The sequence below is a fragment of the Styela clava genome, chromosome 2 (genome assembly GCF_964204865.1).
Source record: "Styela clava chromosome 2, kaStyClav1.hap1.2, whole genome shotgun sequence".
NCBI classification, from domain to species: domain Eukaryota; kingdom Metazoa; phylum Chordata; class Ascidiacea; order Stolidobranchia; family Styelidae; genus Styela; species Styela clava.
The window spans coordinates 22,886,114-22,910,667 of NC_135251.1; the positions used below are offsets into that span (position 1 = coordinate 22,886,114).

Genomic DNA, 24,554 nt, shown 5'->3' on the forward strand with positions numbered 1-24,554 from the left:
GCTCAGGCCGTTGGAAAGTTTTTATTGCAGATGGTGCTAAAAAACCAATTTATTGTTCAATACCATTTTACCACCTTAGCCCAGTGTGTAATAAATTGGGCAAACTAAATGATCCGGAAATATTTAGGCTTTTCTAAAAATAGTTGCTCTTTATTTATGAGACTTTCTTCTAGATATTTCTTTTAACCACAGATGATATTTTTCAACTATTGAATTAAAAAAATGAATCTTTGATTATCAAGTGTCTGAACTCCATATTTTTATATTTTATTTTCTCAGTTTTCTGGAAACATTTTTATTCATGGCTGCTTCATTTTGTCTATTCACATATCACACATATTTATCATTGTCTACGCCAGGCCTGCCCAACCATTTTCGTCTCGCGGGCCACTTTTACGTGACTAAATCGGTCGCGGGCTGCAAACGTTTGTACCAAACATTAATACCAGATCCTGATTAAACTTGTATATATTTATTTTAAAAATGAATCTTATAATGTCAATCCATTTTCAAACTTTCGAGAGCATTTCGCGCATATGAAAATTGCAGAAATTCATATGAATGGTTATTTCTCGTTGAAAAGTTTTAGATTGCTTATACCGCAGTGGAACTAATTGGTTGCTCTTCACTAAAGCCCTTCTCGAATCAATACGAATAAAGCCCTTGAAAAAACTTCGATGCTTCATAATTTGCAAGACTCGAATATTTGTCGGCTTACTCATTCATACTGTGCCTTGTTTTATAAAGCTGATATCGTAAAAGTAAAAGAGTACTACCAAATTATTGTTGACCCGGTAACTTTAGGCGGGCTAAGTGAATTAATGACGGAATCATCCTAAAATACAAATTCATTGGTGTAAGAGTTTCGTAACTAAATTCTGTAAAACCACGGAACTCAAAGATATGATCAAATACTAGGCGGTATATAATGCTTATGCCTTTGATGTCACAAAATTACCTGACTGACTAATGACAGGTTTTTATTTCCCACATATACAATTATTATTGGGCTACACTTAAATACAAATACAAAATAAACAATGAAATTTACTAAAAAATCAAACGAAAATAATAGCTCATATCATGTCAGAATATATTACATTCATAGCAAGCATTTATATGTTCAAAGAATAAAATAGAATTGAAAGCCTGAACAAATACAACTATTGCTGTCACTTTTGTAGCCTTTTTTATTCGCAATTTGGTTTTGCTATAGATAGACCAGCGCTTTTCATTATGCTAGCAAACAGGCCATCCCTTTTTTGCAAAAGAACATTTGGTTTGTCGAACTCCTTAACTTGTCCTTCCTCTAGCACCTGTAGATAGAAAATTACATTGTTTCAACAAAATGAGTTCATTTTTACTGCATGAAAACTGACACACAAATTTCAAGTATATACTTATAAATAATTTAAACTAGTAAAATCGGCGCCTGATTTGTCGCTAAATAAAAAAAAATTACCAAAATCTTGTCTGAATCTATTATTGTATTTATCCGGTGAGCAATAGTTATAACAGTGCATTGCTTGAACTTTCGTCTTATCGTCTTTTGAATCAGACGATCTGTCCTAAAAGTAAAACAAAGATTCAGAAAGAAAAAAAAATTAGTCATGTTTGCTGTTTTCAACTAATAGATTTGTGACTGTTGCCTGAAAAGACAAGGAAATACATGGGAAAAATTAGTTTAACACGGACTTGCGTGAACGGTAAATATATTGATGGGTCATTTTTGTTGTTGTCAATGTACAGATAATTGCGATAAACAAAAGGCTGAGTTCGTTGTGATATGTAATAATAAGCTGATTGTATCTATTACAAAGACGATGCTGAATCACAAGTGAAAACTTTTGAAATATCTTTATATACTTTCGTAATTATATATTGGCTGTATCGATCTACATATGAAAGATCAACATATTTTACTTAGAGTAAGCGAAATAAAAATATTTTTTACCAATGTTGACAGCCATAACGTAGAATTTAGTTTTAATACTAATACTAATAATTTAACAGTTGCAATAACAAGCAAACACATTTTTTGAATTAATTTCAATACGATATGCTACGATTATCGCGGCACAATGGTGTGATTATATACTATATTTGATTAAAAATTGCTGTTATTCACCCATTTTAAGTTTCCTATCTATTTTAATGACATCGCAAAGAAACAGATTCTGAAACTCAATTTCTATGAATTCTGCATTTTATATACCTGATATCGACATTTGCAGTAGCTTCATCAATCACAAGAATTTTACTTTTCCTCAAAACTGCTCGTGCAAGACAAACAAGTTGTCTTTGTCCAACACTGAGATTAGATCCTGATTCAGCAAGTTCTGTGTTGAGTTTCAAAGGGAAAGATTCAACCAACACTTTCAACTGAACCTGACAAAACGAAGTTGAAATCTGATAATTCGATGATTACGAAATCATATTCTATGCACTTTGTGGTTGTTCATTTTAGAACAGTGGCGTTTTCAGACGAAACTAGAATTATGCAAATGATGAATATCTTTATTTGGGTACATACATTAACTTTCACCGCCTAATAAAGTAGTTCTTCGTACAATACCGTGAGGACGCCACCTTTACACTTTTCGAAACGTTTTCTCTTGGACGGTTGTCGTTCTGACACTGACCAATCACATCCAAAGAGTTATGTCGACAGTTCTACTATGATAGCTCTGTTGTGACCAACTGTGTTTTGCTAACCGTGCACAGACCAGAATGCTACTTTATTTTCAAAAATTCCGTTTTAAAAAAGCACATGTAAGCATTCAGTAATGCTAAATCGTTCTTATATTTGCGTCAAGTAAAAATTAGTACATATGGTTATTGTGAATTGTATATTTTAGTGAAACCTGCTCCAATGCGTTCCATAAATCGTCATCCAAATAATTGTCGAAAGGATCAATGTTTCTTCTCATTGTTCCAGTGAAAAGGATCGGATCCTATAAAATAAACGAATTACTCAGTAAATGTCAGAGGACTTTAATTGCTTAAAATTTATCGTCAGTCAATATTTCTTCAAGGAATCATGGTTATTTTCTTGTAGTTTCTATAGCATTTTGCCTTCGTGCATAGTTTTGTATAATCTAAGGCAAGTTTCCGATTTCAGGAATTTGTGTCTGAGTAAACAACTCTATTTAAGTATGCCTTCTTAACGTTTATTTAAAAAACACACTGTTTATAAGACCAATTACAGGAAAGTGGTGGTACCGCGACTAACTTATGAATCAATTTGAATTGAAAGCCAACATTCAAAAAACAAAATTTGACAGAATTCTTTATAATATTGTATAATATAAGTAGTAATTTAGACCTGCGGAATTATAGATAGTGCTTTACGTAAGTCTTGAAGTCCTAAAGGTGTTATGGGAATTCCATCAATGAATATTTCACCACTTGTTAGTTCAGAAAGTCTGAAAAGTGCTGATATGAGAGAACTTTTCCCGGCACCCGTTCGTCCGACAATTCCAATCTAAAGAAAATGTGTAAAACTTGTTTCATCCTTGATTTTATTTTATTTAGGATTTTTTTAAATTCCATCTACACAACAAATTTAAAGTGTCACGAAGAGAACTTATGTAATTCTGTTTCATTAAAATCATTTCTTCTTTGAGGTATGACAAACGTTTTAAACTCAGTTTAACCAATTCAAGTTGGATCATCTTTCGAGAGTTTTATTTCTATCTTTTCTTTATTTTCTGTGCCAAAAAAATAATTTCTAATTATACTTTATACATCAAACGCACATCTTTAATTTATATGTATACAATGGTGTTATATTACAATACCTTCAATAGACTTAAAAGCGTTCTTCGAAAAAACACAAGTATCAAATATTTACATTACAGGAATTGCTTGTTTTAACGTTACTTTGAGCAAAGTTACAGAAAAGAGAAATAAAAGTTGAATTACTGAATACTGTACTGCTATATTTTCAGGTAATTAATCTTGGCAAATGATAGAAAATCAAATATAACTGATAATATTGGTGAATAAACATTGCATGAGAACTATTTCTATTTTGAAATATTCGTGTTAGGTAACTTCGTTTCAAAGATAATTTACCTTTTCTTTTGGTTGTATTGCGAAATCAATATTTTTTAGCACATTCGGTCCACCATCATAATAAGAAAAAGATACATTTTCAAACTTGATAGCGCCACATGTTGGCCAGCTGTTTGGTGGTTGTTTATCAGGATTTTCCAACGCGGCTTCTGGCGGTATGCGATAATATTGCTGAACTCTTTCTACTGATGTCATCTGTAAGACATTCAATATAATAAAGCTTAATTTTAAGAGCACACGAGGGGATGTTAAATAGAATGAATGGATTACCATTACCGAATATATCAATTTATCATGGTGAGTATGGCGTTGTAGAAATTATAGCGAGAACGCAATGCTTCAACATATCAACACAGAGGTCTTGCATCGATATTAGTGAAGCCGTAGCTGAGCACCGAGTACGGCGAAAAGATCAGCGGGCACGCGTACCATACGACTTAAATATAGGGCCTATATATATATATATATCAGTTTTAACTTAATTGTGGCAGCTAATTGTATACATGAAGTTTTCAAGCGCAAAAAGTGCTCATGACATTATTGAAAGCTTAAGAAATAATGTGAAATGCTTGACGAAACTATCTCTATTATAGGTCTACAGGTCTCTACTTACTAAATTTTCAACTTCTGCACTTTGACGAACTCCCCATTGGAATATACTGATCAATGATGCCGTGTAAGTTAAGACTAATCCAATTTCACCCGCATTAAGATTCAGTAATGAAGCGCTAATTACGGAGAAAAATGTAACGGCTGATATGAACGTAGCAGTTATCAAATCGAGTCGTAATCCAAACCATCTTGTTCCAACAAGAAACAGAAACCATGACGCTGGATGGAGAAATGATGAATTTAACTTGCGCCACATTATAACGATAACGACAAGATGCATTGACTCATGTCATGCATTAACAGTAAAATGAGAGAATCAACTATGTGGAGTCTCGAAGATTTTGTTCACAAAACTCTGGGAAGTGATACCGAACTTAATATGACTTTCGTCCTTTGTAAAATTTTATCAAAAAATATATTCGAGTTCAGCAAGATCACTCCGCAACATTTCGTTTTGAATGAATTAAAACTGATTTTCAATTTATATTTTTGGTCGATCTATCAAATTATATATAAATTTAATGTTTCGAATGTATTGTCAATGTTTTAGAACTAATCTTATCATCGAATAAACTGAAGTTTATTAAAAAAATATTCTAATAATTCTTCTCACCTATACCATGTTATATAGGTTCAATTTTAATTTAATGTAAAATAACATTTTCCATATCCCCCAAAATAATCGAATAACATGTTGGTAATATTAAATACCATTATGATATATAAAATACCACTGTGTAAATCTTGATATTCGTGAAATTTATCTTCGAATTGTTGTTGAACACCGAAAGCACGAACAGTGAGTAAACCTTGTAAAGTTGAGGATAACAAGCTGAAGACTGGACTCCTGCCTGGGTAAAATAATATATAAAGCATATGAAAAATGCGACTGCTGATTGAACTATTCTAGTCAAAATATTGAATGATAATGTGTGTAGATTAATACGTCATTTCTTAAAAAATTCGGCATTGATTGCAACTAGTTTTGTGTTTGATTGTATGTATTAGTTTTTATAAATTCCTGTTCAAACCAAAAGAGTATCAAGTCTGTTACAATGTGAATTAGTGATTTTAAATATGTGATTTTTAACTTTGGTATTTTTGGTAAATGTTTGAAATATTCAATGCTTCCTTACAAGTTCCTTCTAGTCTTTTTATATCCCTTGAAGTACGCAAGTAATAGCTTCTTAGCCAGAGAAAATAAATGACCAATGGAATAATTACAATGATGACAAAATAGTTGACGACTGATGTGAGAATTACAACACTGACGATCACGCCAAGAATCTGTAAATCAATAATAGACAAATTAAAGCAACTACAATTACAATTGGGAAAATCATGAGCATTCACATCATGACTCGACGATTTCACTCTGTACATAGGTTATGGTATTCCTTAAAATTCCAAAGAGAAATATTATTATTTATTTATCAAAACATATTTTTCTGTGCAGACATTTAATCAGTTTAGTCAAGTACGGAAGAAAAATAGTCAATGCAAAAGCTATTAAATAAGTTCTAATTAAAGTTGAGATGGCTCACAAACAGTCAATGCCCCGGGTGAAAATAAATCAGAATATTGTGCTGAACGGAAATTCGATTTGAAACTCAACAATCTTCCTCTCACCCACAGAAAGTCAATGAAAGTGATTGGTAGAAGCTCGTCTATCTGTCCCATGTCTTTGGAAAATCTGTTCAGGATTCTTCCTGGATGGTCAATAGAATAAAGCTTTGATAAATTGTGGATTCATGTGAAATATCGCGCTTAATACATTTGACTGACAATTTGAACAATTCATTCTCAATACAAGAGAGTGATTCTCATATATATGGACACGAAAGCCAATACGAAGTAGTACGGGTATTTAATTTTGATGACGTCATTGCACACAAAAATACGAAATAGATTTTTAATGAAAAATACAATCTTTAACCACAAGGTTTCAAAGTAAATGTTCCAGTAGGGAATGAGAAAAGCGATTGTTCATAACAACAAGAACATGTAAAAGAATTATAAAAACAACATATTACCAAAACATTCCATATGTACATTTCTTGTCCAATAAACGCAATATATAGGAAAATGACGGCTCACCTGCTGGATTAGTATCGAAAAATCTGATCGGGGCTCGTAGGATTGCATTAAACATCTTCTTGTGCATGTGGATACCGGATGTGACGCAAATATAAAAATGTAAATTTGCACGAAGAAACACAATCGAAAACACCATCGCGGAAAGAACTAAACAATAGAGTATGTAAGCTTTGTTTCTTGCATCAGTTTGATTATTTATTTTCAAATATTAGAATTTTGCTTTAACCAGTTTTTAGTCTATCTTCCTACTCAATCAATATATCCAAGTGCCATGACAACGATGCGTATCCGTGATTACCTGCATATATCTTCATGTAATATCTGGAATCAAACGTGTTTGTATTGTTAACACTTGTATACGAGGTAGTCGAATTAAAAACTTCAGACGGTTCATTTTGTCCCGATCCAGAAGAAAAATCTGAATTATTCGATGAAAAATTTGACAGGTAGTTTTCATATGACGTTGTCCTGTTGATATATTTATTGATATATTATCACAAGAAAAAAAATGCACGAATGAAAATGTTTTGCTGCTACATAGATTTCTAGGAATTCGAAACAAGCACAAATGTAGCATTTGGAATTTACACATAGTCACGCCAAACTCTGTAACCGATACTTTAGGTAAATAATTGTCATTCACAAAACTCTCACTGATCAAGCTGAAGAAAAATGTTTCCTAAGGTATAAGTTAACTCACCATTTCGATAACCACCAGTCATTCATAATATATAGCACGTGACTTGCTATAACAATGATGAAAAATAAAAAAAGTAAGAATGCGTTTGCCGCAACTCTGAAATATTCGAGATAAACTTTTCCTCCAATACTTCCTTGTTCTCTTATTTCTTCTGCAACGATCTTTTCTGAATATCTCTATATTGAGGTTTAATATTGTAATCTTTAAAATTTTATATATAAGGTAATTTGATTAACAGAACATTACGCAACCCATATAAAAAAAAAAGAATACATGAATTTCCTTATCGACAAACCACGAATTAAAAACAAATCTGAAAAAAAAAATTGAGCCAGCAGAATATATTAGAAGAAAATGGTTACTAGGCGCTACTGCTAAAAGTTACAACCACTAATTTACACATAGAGAGTTATTAGATGGTATTAACCTCGTTCTTATTGTCTCCGATCGATATTTGTTGCCCCATGGATTTTTGTGGTGAATCATTTGAATTTGTATTCAGGCTAATGGGGGATCCTGTAACTGTTTGTCCTTTTTCTGGAAGTGAGTCAAAGTAAACAAATAATGTCATTGCTAGTGAAAATATTTGTTATATTTTATTATTGTTATTGGATCAAAAACATTTTTTCAAATGAATAAGAACTTATACCGCGAGAAACCGATTCGTTTTCGTCTTCTTTTTTCATGAGCAAAGCAGCAAAATCAACTCCACTATCCTGAAGTTCGGCATAAGTTCCGCGATCATTTACTCTTCCCTGAATGACCAATAGGACAAGGATACACAAAAAAATTTATTGAATTGTTTTTCTATATCACACTGATTACAGTATAATTATCTCCACTAGAAGACAAATAAAAATAAATGGCTGTAAGAATTGCAGGGAACTCTTGAAAATGACCCGTTATTGCATCATTGTGAGAGAACAATTTTTCTTACCAGAATTATACAATAAACTATCGTGTTAAAATGAACGCTATGAAAGCACAAACCTCTTTGAAAATGAGAATCTCATCCACGCTCTTCAATAACTGCAGTTGATGAGTAATGAGTATTCGCGCCTACAGCGAATGAGAAGAATAATGTTAGTTCGAGTGTTGGCAATTGTATGTATGTAAAAGTCTGAATACTTCCTGGAAAAATCAATTATTGGCCAGAACCGTAATCAGCAAATTAAGTGTGATTGATTGAATATAGGTTATCTACGTTATCCAATCATAAAATTTAATAAATATATATAGCATCAATGAACTGCGTTTCTTGACAGTCTGCAAAATGATTGAGGATAAATTACATATTATTTATTCAAATATTCCACTCAAAATCTCTTCATTTATAAATGATTTCCCTGTTATAATGTGTGCTGAGCTCCGTTGTTTGAGTTTCATTATATGGAATAGTGTTCGGAGTGGGTGTAAAATATTATAATTCATTGACATACTTTGAATTTAACAAATGAAGTGATGATTAGTTGTACTAGTATATATTTTTAAAAAACAACTTTTACTTTCTTTTTCATTATTCCACAAATGCAGTGTTCGAATATATGGCTTGCGACAGTGATATCTACTGCGCTTAGTGGATCGTCCAATAAACATATATCTGCATTCCTTTTGTACGCAGCTCGTGCCAAGCTTACTCTTGCTTTTTGACCTCCGCTTAAGGTAACACCCCTCTCGCCTATGAGTGTCATGTCTCCATCAATCAGAAGTTTGAGATCCTAAGATCAGTGTTTAATTTAACATTTTTAAAAAAGACCAGGATTATTATTAGTCTTACCTAAACGGATAGAAATTCATTTTTCAAAACAGAAAACATTAACTCAAGATGAAAAATTATTATCAAAATAATAAAATTTGGAAAGTCTTATCATTTGTCCGCGCCTTTGCTTTTATCTAATGTAACAATATCAAAACAACATTGTTTATTACAATTTTTAACTTGGTGTGAACATCTGACTGAATTTTGTTTCTAACTGTCAAATGAGTTATGCGATTACATTATGCGGTATTCGTTCGTACCTTCTTTAAACAGCATGCATGGATTACTTCGTGGTAACGTTCTTGGTCGAATTCCTCACCAAATAAAATATTTTCTCGTACAGTACCGGAGAAAATCCAAGGAACTTGATCGGAGTAGACAACATTTCCATGAACTGTAGCCTTCCCTTCAGCCGCAGGTAATTCACCGAGTATTGCACTTAAAAGCGAGGACTGAAAGAAACCTTTTGTTAAATCACATGCTTTACTGTTATTGAAAGAAATTCGGTCATGCGAGTTTGGGTTCAGTCATGCGACATTTGAGTTCAGCTGTTTCAAATGAGGTATCGAACTCGTATCTACAAACATCTTCGTTAGTGTTTTGCTATTCGCGTTTTTCACAAAGAGTGAAATTAGTAATAAAATATGCGCTATGTGTTCCTATACTTCGACTATTCGTTCTAGACGAAAAGTACAACAATTTTCGTTGCGTAACCTTTCCTGAGCCAACCGGTCCAATAACTGCGACCAACTTTCCTGCGTCTACTCGGACATTTACACAATTTAATGTTGTATCAGATCTCTCTTTAGCATCATCATTCTGCAAAAAAATTTGCACATTTATAAGACTTTGATTACAATATTCAAATATTATACTGATACCAACTGGATCAACAAAATCATCATTACCAAATATAATTCGCAATCAGTTTCATTTAAAAATTATTTTAGATAGCATTATAATTTATGGCAATACCTGATCGCATGTTTTCTCATATCTTATAACTAGTTTATCCAAATCAATTAAAACTTCTGATTCAACGCAAATACAACCAACGCAAATGAATCCATTAATTTGTGTTCTTACCAATTCCCATTTACCAGTGAAGTTTTCGAGTTCTACGTAAATTTCTTGGTCGGAGTTTGATTTTAAATAATTTCGAATATCAGAAAATTCGTCCATCAGCAAATATTTCTGACAAAAGTGTTTTAAAGTCATTTCAGAAACAAATCATGAAATATTCCAGTGCAGTAATAATCAATACCTTACAATAGCAAATTCAGAAACTGATATAACTTAAAATAATTGCAATGGTTACTTTCGTTATGAAGTCACCAGTCGTGGTTTATGTCAAGCCGTACTTTTAAATGCCATTAGCTTTACACCTATGCGTAAAGTACTCTATCTAATAACGTATACAAGGTACACAGAAGACGGATACAAGCAATGACATGTTTTATTTAGATAGCCATGCAATAGTCTCTAATTTTATAGGCCATAAAGGCGAGTAGAGTGTAACTTGTAAAATAATTACACCATTCAAAAATTCAATAATAAATCATTAACCGTGTGAATAGGCTATTTTTAGAAGACGAATGAATTGAATACAACCAAGCAACATACTCGTGACACAAATGATAAATATTTAATTATTGAAGAAGTGAACAAATGAATGTGATATTAATGTCACAAAGACATGAAATTTGAATGATAATGCCAATCTAGCAATTTCCTCTTTACATGTTCTGAAAGGGGACCGATTACCACTGCCATAGATAAAATGATACCGGTAATATGATATTGATAATGAGTAATTATGCGTACATAAAAAGATAAATAACAAAAAAATGATTTAATAAAGAAACGAACATGCCTGACGTTTACTAGGATATTGACGCATGACCTAATGTGAACATACCTGTATTCTCTTCATTGATACGTTAGTTGTTGACATATATTCAATTGCTAGCGCGAAACAAGTAGTAGAAAGTTTCAAAGATGAGCTGAGTCCCATTACTATAAATATCTGAAATGACAAGAGATGTATGATTTGAATAACAAAAAATTTACTCGGGGTACCAGAAACTGTAAATTAAAGTTTCAAAACTAGTCAGTTATAAATAAATACAGTATATATAATTTGTTATTCTATGTAACATAAACCGCTTTATGCCCTGAATGTTTCAGGCATAAATTATACGTTTAACATCATATTAAAACTAAGCAGGAAATAATACAAATGGGCAATTGGTGGTGCAACAAAGTCTATTATAATATTTTAACAAGAGATTTCAAAATAATATGTTAGAAGCTGGACTACTAAAATAGTTAGATTTGCTTCCTAGCATCAAATTAGCAAGAGGAAATCAAATCAGCACTGCTTCAGAAAAGATGCACAAAAACATATATATATTATATTCACATTAAGAATTACATAGCACACCGACTATTTAGGAGCATTAATTAATACAAATTCATAGATTTAATAGTAATATTAGCTAACATCTTAAATTTCTAACTCGCTGTGATGTATTTTACTTGAAGAGATATTCAGCGTGTAACATGCTATATAACTATGCAGATGGTGTTATGGCAGCCATCGCGTGTAATGCTTATATAACAGGGATGACGAACCTTTTTCATTGAACGGCTGAAAATTTTATTTTTATTGCGAATAGCAGACTGTGGGTCACAGATTTTGAATCATATTCTGCATAAATGAGAAACTTGCTGCTGTATCTTCTACTTAAGTCTTATTTGACACGGCAAATTTTGTGATGGTATCAAAAGAATTTGGAAGGAAATTCCAGCCTGAGGAAATTATAATTTTCGATTGGCTTTCTACCTCAATAAAGTACCGCAATTACCAGCCTGCTACATAATATCTGGCTCGTTAATTTAAGTCTAGCAAATGTTGTTTTTCAAACTCTATGATACGCGAAAAAAGACGAAATTGCAAAGAGGCATCTAGTTTTCGTAAATCCCTAAAACATTCTGCTTCCCCTTGGATTAATGCAAACCGAAAGACGTTGCGAGAAATGGACAGAATAATTGTATTGTTATGTAAAAATATGACAGCATAATACTGCAATACTGCAACGAAATTACAAGACTTTTTTGACACGAAATGTAAACATGAATTGTTTTGTTGTTATGTTGTTGTTGTTATCTGGTTAATATTTCTTTTCTTCTTCTTGTTGTGAATTTTTTTCTCACTACCTACTGGACCAATTGCTTTGGAATTATCAGTGGTTAAAAATTGTATTTTTCGCTAAAAGGCTATTTACTTTATTCTTTTTTTTAAATGTTCGTGGGCTCTATGAGATTTGCTTTTTGTGTACGATAACGTGATCAAAATTCAAATTGTATAAATTCGTCGTGCTTCTGATGAGTGTCATTTGTTCTTGACTGATATCTGCTTTGTACTGTAAATTTTAACGAAGTTTGGCGTATAAATTAGGTCCAATCTATTGATATATAGTTATATATCACAATGATTGATTCTGATTTTAAACTCTTATAATTTAGGTATTAGTTAAATTAGGCAATATCTTGTGTTCAATAAAAATTTGAGTTAGATTAGTTCAGGTTATAATTTTTTTGTTCATTCAACATACCTTCGACGCTGTTATTGTACCTCCTAAGGCGACATATGTCAATAAGGTAACAAAGGTGAGTATTTTATCTTGGAATGCATGAATGCAAAAATTAAAAGCTTTCAATGAAGACGAAAGAAGAATTTTTTGAACTTCTTTCCTGCAGATAAAATTGCATCATAAATGTTATGTTTGAACTTTAGATCGAGTAAAGAAAAACAAGATTGGTACACAAATGGATAATATCCATTAAAATTGTAGCACAGTTCCTATAGCATAGGAATTAACGTGCATAACATAATGTAACATAGCAACGCTTGAATGGCCTACTTGCACGTGTGCCAATGGAATGAGTTGTGTACCCTTTTTCCCCCTTACAAAACTTGAACAACTTGCAGCAGTTGTACCGCATGTACCACTTATACTAAGTTGTGACATAAATGGTGCAAGTAATTAAGAAGATATTATCGATACACATAACGTACGATATTTGCTGTACAAATGGTACGTTACGATATTTGCTGTATAAATGGTACACGTTACTTATGGAACATACGATACACACACATAGTGCAGTGTTCTAGACACCCCGTTACGAAAATTTGATTCTCGTTGTGTTTGATTCTTACACAACGCCGCTTGCTACACAAAAAGTTTCTCCAATATATTGCGTATCAAATTATAAAGCCTTATTGAATACGTATAAATGGAATTACCTTCTTGTGTTTGAAACAAGTTTTGCAAACGGTTTTTCCCATGCATACATTTTTATAATTCTCATTCCAGTTATCACTTCATTCATTAGTCGTATGCGTTTATCTGTAATAACAGCTGTCATACTTCTGTATTTCACAAAATAGTGTTAATGTTGAAGAATTAGAATACAACGTACAACTAGAAAATTGTATGGTCGAAGTGGGACATTTATTTGAAAACAATACTTAAATTGAACGCATAGTATGACGTTAGTAGAAAATAATTTTCTCTCACTATTTTAACACAGCAAACATGAGTTAACTGCCACACCATTGCAATTGAATGAAAAAGTAGGGGGTAAAAAATCTGTTCAATTTCATGAGCTACGTGTGCCAATTTTTTCGGTGATAGATGTTTTGGTGATAGTTACCTAATTTTGCCGAATGCCCGTCCGCTGAATATTTGCAATAACATGATCAAAATCAAGACTCCCATTCCAGATAATACAGCAATTCCAAGTTCTGGCCAGAGTATACTTCCAACAATTAAACATTGCAGCGGTGCGATCCAGAGATAATGCAGAAAGCTAGGAAGCTAATTGAGTAAGAATATACATGTGTAATATGTACAAAACCCTTTTTACAACTAGAAAAAATTGCTATCCATGAAAGGATATGTGCCATTTTTTATGAACGTTAATCTGGATTGTACAATAATTATACCTCAGAGTTTTTTTTGCAAAACAACTTGCTAACACAGTTGCGGTTAGTTTGTTTTTGAACCCAATGTCGGAATCAGAATTGTTTGTCAATTTGCTTCGTTTGATGGCTTTTTTTTCAAAAGCCGCAGTTGGTCGGAACTTGACTGGCCATCTCTGTTACAAGGCTACATTTAATACGTTCATTTTATTTGTTTTACATTTTATTCCTGTTAAACGTCATTGAAAAAAAGAAGAAAAATTTCATTGGATCACAAGCTTGTAATATATATGTATTCAAATATTACAGATGAATGTATTACATTTACTCACCACATCAAATCGAAGAACATCTGTGGCTCCGAGATTAACTATTTTACCTGTCGACGTATTATTCAATGATTTCTGACTCAAGCGAAGTGTCTGAAAAACAACCTTATATGTAATATTGTGAGTAATATATCGACGGTATTTGTAATTATAAAATTGAATGAATAAGAATTTGCTCAAAAACGTGTTACCTCAAAAAGGCAGAAAAACAAGGAGATTTTTGCTGTTAATTGCCCATTGAAAGGCTTTTTTTTTTCGATAGTTCATCGATTTACAATAGGGATAGTTCAAATCCTGAAACTACCCTACTTTTGGGAAGTACAAGTACAAAATCATGTAGGGGCCGTTATTGTTATACAGTAACCTTGATTAAATAGGAGACTAGATTTTGCCATTCGATAAAAGGTTTCAAATTATATGATGATAGTTACAAAACTATTCAAGTTATAGAGTATACGTAAGTATCCTACCTTTTTATACATCAAAGCACAGGTTGATGCTCGCATAAGCCATCCAATTCTTTGAGTTATATAAAAATTCTGATGATGAATAAGAGCCAATAATATTGTAACGACACTTATCCCAGCGGCATAAGCATATGCATGCCAAACTGGAGTAACCGTTTGATTCTCGAAGTATTTTACGAGATATGCTATCAAGACTGGTACTGCTGTTCGGAGACATTCCTGGAACAAATAATTTGGTTTATGTTTTGATTACATTTGAGTTGTAAGTGTAACACACACACACAAACAAAAAAAAAATTTACGATTCACAAAGATTTAATATTCTAATTTTTATAAATATGGTAATAATAACTCAAAAAGCGACATCATTATTTAATTGAAAATTACTTAAATTAAAATATTTACTACTCACTGCTATAAGAGCTAATACACCACATAACATAAATCGCCTCCTATATGTCATTGCTACTGCTCGAATTAAACTCGGTTCGGTTGCTTTCTTAGATCTTTGAATTTCTTTCTCCCAATTTCTGAATAAGAATTGACAGATAGCGTGGTTTTTATCGTGCCTTTTATTTTACAATCATGCTTGGTATATCGTCCGCTTTGGACTTACACCACCACTTGCTTGTCATATATATTAGACACTGATATTGTGCATGCAATAAACTACTTTATTTTTTCTAAACGCACCTTTCCAAATCACTTGTAATTTCTGCGGACATATTGGAAGTATCAAGTTCAAACATATCTGATTCTTGTAACGTCCGCTTGGATCCTTCAGCAAAAAAGTCGTTCAGCCACCTGGTTGAATGGTGATGCTATTACATTTATTCATGACATTGTATTGTTATACTAATTCTTTCTGTGGATATTTCTAATTCTACATTGACCTCATAAATACAATAAATTAGCATTCAAATGCCAAAAAACAATCTTCTTAAACAACTGAAGTGATTATGCCCATTAGAAAACGAATAATATGATTACGCTTAAAAATTGTATCATAAGAATATTTATTCAATGTCTGATAAAAACCTAATCTCAAAGATTCATAATTTTTCATATCGTAAACTGTAAATGTTAAAAAAATATTCCACTTACCAATATGATAGGTAGGAAAATATATTTGCCCGAGACATTGGATTTGGTCGTAATTTCTTCATTTCTACAAAACATATACGCCTCAAGATTGCTAAAGAATTTTACATTCTTTTAACCGATAACTGCAAGATATTAATTCAGATGTTATTCTGTCTCCACACAAACCCAATGTCTACTAAATGACGTTTGTTGCACCACAACATTGAATACTTGACCTTCAAATCTTGTTTGGTTTGAAATTGAAAATCACAAGTCTGCAAACTGCGCAACTATACGTCCAGACAAAGTCACCTATCCATGGATTCAACGTCGCGTTTATTCATATGAATATTCATTAGAATCGGTATGGTACAATAGGCTTGCTAGCCTATGATCGTAGTCTGTGCAAGTTGTATTTTTGGTCGCCACGGACTTTTGTGTCATTTGGACCATAACGAAATCTTATGTATTCTCGCTCACTGGATTCGACGGCGTGCTTTTCAGACTTGTTTTTTTCGCTTCTTGCGCTCGTCGTGTGCGATCACGCGCAGCATCGAGCTTCAATTTAGTGCTAAAAAGTTTTTTTTAATGTCCCCAAAATTCTCTCTTAACGTTCATTTTGGGTACTCTCGTAGTGTGTGTATCAGGTTAGGGTTAGGCCATAATTTTATTTCGATTTCTTTTATTTTAGTTTTATTACGAGTTCGGGATTGTCTGTGTTAGCCAAGTGAAAGTTTGAGTTCCTTTACACAACTCGATGTTAAGTGGACGAACAAAATTAGTTCCCTCCATATTGGTACACACACTTCTGGAGCGCCGTTTTTTGTTCATAGCTTACGCATTATTACCATGTTATTTAGTCTATCGTTTCACGCTGGTTTTTATTAATCTGCTGCTGCATCCCGTTTTGCACCCTAAGTCGTGAAGATAGATAGCTAAATTAATGAAAACTAAGTTTTGTCCACACGGGTGATGTAATAGATTTTCAGTTTGATGAATTTCAATAAATCTATACACGGATCTCATCTCAAACCTACTTTGACAATTATCACAACCAAACTAAAACCAAAATTTGATGTTTTGGCGAAAAGATAGCTGGCAAAATTTTACTTTTTACTTAGACATTAAAACTTTTACCCCTTCATCAAACAAGATTACAAGATTTACCCTCAATACAGTCATTCGGGAATATTTATTAAATATTCGTCGTGCAAAGTATAAAGAGTTCTAACTTTAGAGACGCGAAGTCCCTCAGTTCAGCATGAAAAAAGGGAGAGTGGATTTGGGTGGGAAAAAGGGAAAACAGTATGGGGTAGTGGAAGAGTGTTGGTGTGGTAGAGTGGCGAAAGAAGTCAAGAGTGGGGAGAGTGAGATGGGTGAGGGTAAATAAGAGTGGGGAGAGTGAACGGGGAAGACTGAGGAGAGGAGGAAAAAGGGTGAGGGGGAATTTCGATCATAAAAAGTTTTCAGGAAGTTTCCACCAATCGTATGTGTGTTTATGGCTTTTGCCACATACAAAGCAATGGTAAAAGATGCATGTACAGCAGTATTCTTAGTCTGCCAAATAGTTTCAAATAGTTTCCGTTTTTCCAGCTTTTTACTATTTAGAGTCATCCGATGAGATGAGCTCGAGTCAAGTAACTGTTGTGTTCTAAATCCGAATGGAACATTATCCTTCCCCCTTGGTTACGCACATAAATTGGTATAGGATGGGGGTCCGCGGCCCTAAAGTTTGGGAAACTCAGATTTAGACAGATCAATCTTGACTAAAAAAAAGACCGGTTTTTACTAATTATGCTTGGATGACATTTGCTAGGCGTTGTTTTGGTGGGGCAGGTTTCATGGTACTATTTAAAAAGGATTTCATGCACAGAACACACTGAGGAATTTGAATACCATCTTGAGTAAGATACGTAAACCTAAAATCCAAATATTTGTCCTGATATTTTCTCCCTTTTCGTGCCACTCGGTTTCAGCAAATTTTATTTTGCTATTTTTGTGACTAAATTTAATATAATTGCTAAAATACCAATGAACTCGATTTGTTTAAAGAAGTTTGTTTCCAATTTTGTTTGAAATATAGGCTTACTGATATTAATAGGCTGATACTGATTTCTAGCAGCAAAACAAGCAAATAGATGTGGTTTTTGTTTTTCCAAAATCTCTTTTCACAATAAAGAAATTTACCCCCAAGAATGAAGAAATTTCCCCCAGGTCATGATATGCTGATCTAGACTTTGTTGTGATGTTCCAACAGTAACAAGAGAATAGCGACAAATGGTGAGAAAATTCAAAATTTTCCAAACATCTACGCTTGTTTTGCTGCTGCTATGGAGACAAAACATCAATTCGAATTTTGGGTAAAACGCATAAAACTGGAGCGAAGAATTAAAAAAATATTATGATTTGGTAAATATCACTATGTACGCTGATATTTCGTTGAGTGCTTGTCTTCCGTGTACCCGTTATCAGTTTTTTTTATTCAATCTTCATGATATCCAACGGTGAATAATTAGCCTTGATGTTTCCGGCGGAACCTCATAAATTCATGAGGATCATATATTTCGTTTTGGCCATTCGTTTTCGTCCCATATCCAAATAGTAAACGTATATAAAATGGCCTTTATATTCTAGCAATTTTACTATGTTCGATCAAAATTCGTCTGAAAGGGTTTTTATCTGCGGCCGAGGATATGATACTAATGCAATAAAGCCACAATCTGCACTCAAGCTGTGAACGACCAGATGTGCAATTGCGCAATATACCCCACGCAAAGAGTTACGCACGATACGTCGCATGAACGTTATCACGACAATGTCGTCGTCGCCCTTTGCGTCCTTACACAAACTTGGCGTCAAAAAGTTGATAAATTTTGTTCGCAAACCATTTGAATCGATAGTACAAATTCTGCAATAAAATGAGTTATGCGTATGTTAAGAAAGTCATACGTATATTCTCCGAAAGGTAATTTTGTATACTTTTCAAAATTGTACTTATATTGATGATACATTTCTAAGAAATGTATTAAATATTACCAAAATACAAAAAAATAGTAGATGGGGCTAAAAATAGGCTTACACATCTCATCAAAACATCTCGTGAAAAATAATGCCAGTTAAAAATAAAAGACTAGATAGGCTTTTATATGATATATTACAGACCATCTGATATCTAATGGTTCAGTAGTTATTTTGATTTGAAATTAGGGATATTACAATTTTTTAACGCGTCAAATCGATGCGACGCCGTGGGAGGTCAGGGTGAGAGAGTAGCATCGTTCTGGGGATTCAGAGTTCGAAGAGTTAATATAATTCAGTGAAGCGTCGCGGGCCGAATTCGAATGTGGTTTGCCGACCCCATATTTAAACCCTCCAATGAAAGTTTGATCATTTTACTGTTTCGGCCGATATTTGTCTCATCACTGCATCTAGAAATCACTGATACATTTATGCATAGACCGAATTCGATATGAAAGTATCAAATATAATTGGCTTCATGACTGCAAACTCTCCTTTAACAACGAAACATTGCGATAATCCTAAGTGCTGAAAGAGCAACTCAAAAATACGATTTCAATCCATTCCTTGCTAGTAGACGGTTATAAAAGTATTCCATGGTTGCCGTAGTGTAGTATATTAGTCAACTCAAAGGCGAGCAACGATGAACACAATTGAATAGATATGACAAGACATTTTAAATTCACGGGTCGGCCATGGATTGAGCGATGAGTGTTGCTCGGGAATTTTCTATTCTGAACCCCCTCCCTTATAGACAGGGTTGCCATACCGTGCTTATTTCTAAGATTTTTGCTTATTTTCTAGCCCGCGTCTTATAAAGTAACGATGTGCTTATTTCTAAGTGAAGTGCTTATTTTTGAGTCTCGTGCGTATTTGGTCTTAGAAACGTGGATGACCAATACTTGTTTTGCGTACAAAGCTTGCGTGGAAACGATGGACGAACTTTTTCTGTCAACAATGGGGTTTGCGGTATTTCCAGGCAAACTGTGACACACACAATAGTTGCTGCTAGTTTTTAGGAATACTGTTTTTAGGGACAAACTGCAATTTAGAGTAAGCGTAACCATGAGTTCTGTTTCGAACATGAAAAGAATTTTTTTTTATTAACTACTGCTATTGCGACATCGAGAAAGGTGGAAAACAGTAATCGGTGCCCACAATACTACCATAAAAACACAAGAAGCATTGTGGGAAACCAAAGTATGAGTACTTTAGGTTAGAGGTCGGCCGCCTGCGGGCCATATCCGCCGCACGGAGTAAAATAATCCGGCCCACAGTGCTCACTTAAACCTACGGATCGTTATTATGTTATTCTTGTTCTTCATTAATAATTCGTTTTCCAATCATTATGAAAAAAATCGCTTTTGTTTTCAATTACTTAACCAAAATAAAATTTTCCTTGCGAAGAACTAGTATTAGTGATAGACATTTAGAAAATTTTGATTTTATTTAGTGTGTCACCTAGTGTCGCATTAAATATTATTTGTAAATATTTTGTATAATAAGACGACTTGAGTCAACGAGTTGTCGCAGTGTTCGCTCGCTATTAAAGTCCGAAATTTGAATTTCTAATCTGTATGAATAATGTGGTTTATCAGCCACCCGTTCAGTTTTTAACTTTCTCGAAAAAATAAGTGCGGCCCGCCAAGATTCGTAACACTTGGTTTTGGCTCGGGAGCGACAAAAGTTGCCGACCCTTGTCTTAGAGATTGCGTGTGGCAGTGACTTCGTCTCTTTCCATAGCTTTTTGCAATTTTAGAGCTGCGTACAACGTGGTAGTATATATTTACGGTACAACCATGTTCGAAGCGACTTCTAATGATAAAAAGTGGGAGACTCGTGTATGATTTCATGCCTATTTTTGGCTCTGGGTAGATGGCAACCCTGCTTATAGAAAACCATGGCTGCTGCGCCCTTAGTTATAGATAATTAGGCTTCCCGCTGCTTGTCAGCAGGGAACCTGTTGTATTCCTGTGTTTTATTATTATTTATTTATTATTATTATTATTTATTTATTACTATTTATTTTTATTATTTTTTTTTCAAATTGGTCCTACAAACTTGAAATTCACCTCAAATGTGCAGAAGTTCTCAGCTAGCAATAAAATGCAAATTTTATGCATGACTAACCACGCCTTCACGCTCCAGTGAGCAAAACGCGTCTTCAGTTTTTTTGCGATTTCTCAAAATTGATACATGCTATTGGGTTGAAATTCATAACAATGATTACAAATGTGCAGAAGTTCTCAGCTAGCAATAAAATGCAAATTTTATGCATGACTGACCACGCTTTCACGCTCCAGTGAGCAAAACGCGTCTTCAGTTTTTTTGCGATTTCTCAAAATTGATACATGCTATTGGGTTGAAATTAATAACAATGATTAATGGACATGTTCCGGATACGATCTGTCAAGTATACGCATGAGTGACCTCGGCGATACGCTCCAGTGAGCAATATAGGATTTTACATTTTCATCTTCTTCTCGAGAACGACACTAATAGAGACTTGAAATTTACATCACATGCAGATAATAAGTCCTCCATCATAAATTGCAAATTTTATGCATGACTGACCACGCTTTCACGCTCCAGTGAGCAAAACGCGTCTTCAGTTTTTTTTACGCGGGAAGCTTGTTAAAGCTGCACGCAGCTCTAGTGTTATATTTGAATCACTACCACATTTCGAAACCACCGTCGTCAAATTTTATTAGTGATGGTAATGCTTCTTCACAGCGGAATAACAGCGAATATTGTAAAAAGATTGGTTCCACGTGTATCTTACAGCAAAGCATCCAAAATTCATTAAAAAGCCAATACATTTTTCCCGCCTATCAGCGTTTTCATACATAAAATACAATTACAGATCAAGGCTAGAGGTAGAAAAATATCTTCGAGTTGCTTTCTCCCAAATTAAACCTCGATTTGATATGTTGTGTATTATACACAAAGCTTATAATTTGCATTAGTCATAATAAACGCTATTATTCACAATTTTATGTGATAAGTTTCATATAATTTTGTGCAAGAAAAATGCTAGTGTCGACAATAGTCTTAAAATCGATAACTAATTACATGTTTACCAAATGCTTGGGTCGCAAGAAGTTGAAAATTTTTTTTTTTGGGTCGCGCTAAAATGTAGTTGCAGACCCTTGCTGTAGGGTACGATGACGATAATGCGTCATGCCCTAAGGATACCAAAACCAGCATAAAAGCGACTATTCGTTAGGAGAGAAAAAGGGGTTAACGATAGACAAGTAATTAACGAACTCGGGCTTGCAGTGAAACTTAGATTTAACAGTCATGACTTGAACTGATCTTTGTATTTGTAAATATACAATTGCAATACATGTATTCGGAACCAGGAGTATGTCTTCATAAGATCAGATCAGATGGCAACAGAAATAGCCAGAAACAACAGCAAATACAAAAACAATAGCAAATACTGATTTGTTTCCTAAACACTCAACTAGGAGTAATCGAACCTGTCCCTATCGGTCACATGGAGCCACGAAATGGTTATATGCGCAAAGAAAAATGGTAAGCCTCGACGAACTGTTGATCTACAGCCCCTGAACAAGTTTGCTACTCGTGAAACACATCACACTTTATCACCTTTCTACCAAGCTCACCAGGTACCTCGTATCACAAAGAAGACAGTTTTCGATGCTTGGAGCGGCTACCATAGCCCACACCTACACAAAGATGACCGCCATCTAACAAGTTTCATCACACCTTGGGGCAGATACCGTTACAAAACAGCCCCACAGGGATATATTGCATCTGGCGATGGCTACAGCAGACGTTTTGACGAAGTCGCCTCTGATATTTCTGACAAAACGAAGTGTATCGATGACACATTATTATGGTCGGACAGCATTGAAAAAGCATTTTTCCAAGCTGTTCAGTGGCTCGAGCTTAACCTATGCCCGGTCCTGGTTTGGCATTGTGAACCAGGTATCATACGCTTTTGCATCAGATAAAAAGATGTCACCATTCCGCCAATAGCTCCAGCCGTCGACCAAATTTGTCTGGACGGAAGAACCCAACCAGCTCTTCGAGGAATCGAAAAAAACAGTCATAAGTGAAATTGAATCGAAATCTATGACAAAGATAGACCCACATGCCTAACCACTGATTGGAGCAAAACCGGGATAGGATTCCGGCTTCTTCAAAAACACTGTTCATGTTCCACACAAAACCCATTCTGCTGCAAATCAGGATGAAAAATAACACTTGTCGGTATCACGCTATGCGTCAGTAGAAGGCGAGGCCCTAGCTGTTGTTGACGCACTTGAGAGAGCGCGCTATTTTGTTCTTGGGTGCGAGAACCTAACAGTTGCTGTTGATCACAAACCACTCTTGAAAATATTTGAAGACAGATCACTGGAGAACATTTCGAACCCTCACCTAATGAACTTAAAAGAAAAGTTGCTACGCTATCATTTCAAAATGATACACGTTCCAGACCTAAAAAACCTAGCGGCTGACAGCATGTCAAGACATCCAGTTGGTAAAGCAACAAAGATGACATTGATGACATATCTGCATTAGATAACGCAATCGAGCATTCTAATGATCATAATTCGATACCCTTTCTACCTGGCTCTTTCATTGCTAACATCTGCATATCTAATGAATCAGAAAAGTTTCTCACATCCTGCGAAAATGCCACCACAATCCATGCTCTCAACAGCCTACAATCAGTTACATGGGACGACCTAAAAGTAGCCACTAATAGCGACCCAGGCGTGTCAAAACTCATGACTATGATCAAAGATGGCATCCCAGAATTCCGTATGAACTCCCCGTGGAACTACGCGAAAATCATAGATTTCGTAACGACCTCCACACTTACGACGGGATAATACTCTACAACAGGGGTAGGCAACCCCTGGCACGCGTGCCAAAATTGACTACAAAGAATTATATTATGACGTAACAAAAGAGTGAGGTCCCGAGAAATTTTGTCGAGAAGAGCGCAACATTCATTTGGCTACATTCTTACGTAATATAGTTCGTCTGTGCTGCCCTTTTTCTTCATTTCTGCCTGATTTATGAAGTATAGCTCATGTTGGTTAGAGTTACTATTTGCTACCTTACTGTTCTAAATTGATTTCGAAAGAACTATAAGCGATTAGGGAAGGGAATACAAGAAAGAAGTGCAGAAAACGAATTATTGCATGATTGGAATGCCATTGCCAAAAATATTTCGTGTCTTAAAAACTTTGCAACTGCATTACTCATGTCTGTTTTCATTTACATATGCTTGTGAATCTTTGTTCTCAGTTATGAACTTTATTAAGTCTCGTAATAGGAGTATCCCAAAAGATGAAACGAGTAGTTTGTCTATTTTTTTGAAAGTTACCAAATATAAAACCAATGTAAAGTCTCCATCAGCGGTAATGCAGCAGCAGAAGGCTCA

The 24,554-nt window shown here is 34.2% G+C and overlaps 1 protein-coding gene across 3 annotated transcripts; it reads right to left on the reverse strand.

The window, feature by feature from the left end:
• Positions 1–462: 462 nt before the first annotated feature.
• Positions 463–16,565, reverse strand: LOC120336481 (ATP-binding cassette sub-family C member 4-like). 3 transcript variants are annotated; one of them, XM_039404166.2, is made up of 29 exons: positions 16,136–16,561; positions 15,725–15,835; positions 15,444–15,561; positions 15,035–15,250; positions 14,568–14,657; positions 13,968–14,131; positions 13,558–13,683; positions 12,863–13,001; positions 11,164–11,271; positions 10,332–10,439; positions 9,960–10,064; positions 9,506–9,697; positions 8,992–9,204; positions 8,477–8,545; positions 8,136–8,241; positions 7,914–8,023; positions 7,487–7,662; positions 7,085–7,254; positions 6,787–6,933; positions 6,319–6,398; positions 5,826–5,976; positions 5,421–5,540; positions 4,691–4,908; positions 4,078–4,272; positions 3,326–3,484; positions 2,865–2,954; positions 2,216–2,388; positions 1,463–1,568; positions 463–1,316 (listed from the first exon to the last, which is right to left on the reverse strand). In XM_039404166.2, the coding sequence occupies exons 1-29, from the start codon at positions 16,195–16,197 to the stop codon at positions 1,191–1,193; spliced, it is 3,948 nt and encodes a 1,315-aa protein (XP_039260100.2). In that variant the 5' UTR covers positions 16,198–16,561; the 3' UTR covers positions 463–1,190. The 3 variants fall into 3 exon arrangements, with proteins under 3 accessions (XP_039260100.2, XP_077965937.1, XP_077965938.1); XM_078109811.1 differs by lacking the exon at positions 15,444–15,561 and having other exon boundaries at positions 16,136–16,152; XM_078109812.1 differs by lacking the exons at positions 463–1,316; positions 1,463–1,568 and having other exon boundaries at positions 2,250–2,388; positions 3,352–3,484; positions 16,136–16,565.
• Between the last annotated feature and the right edge of the window lie 7,989 nt (positions 16,566–24,554).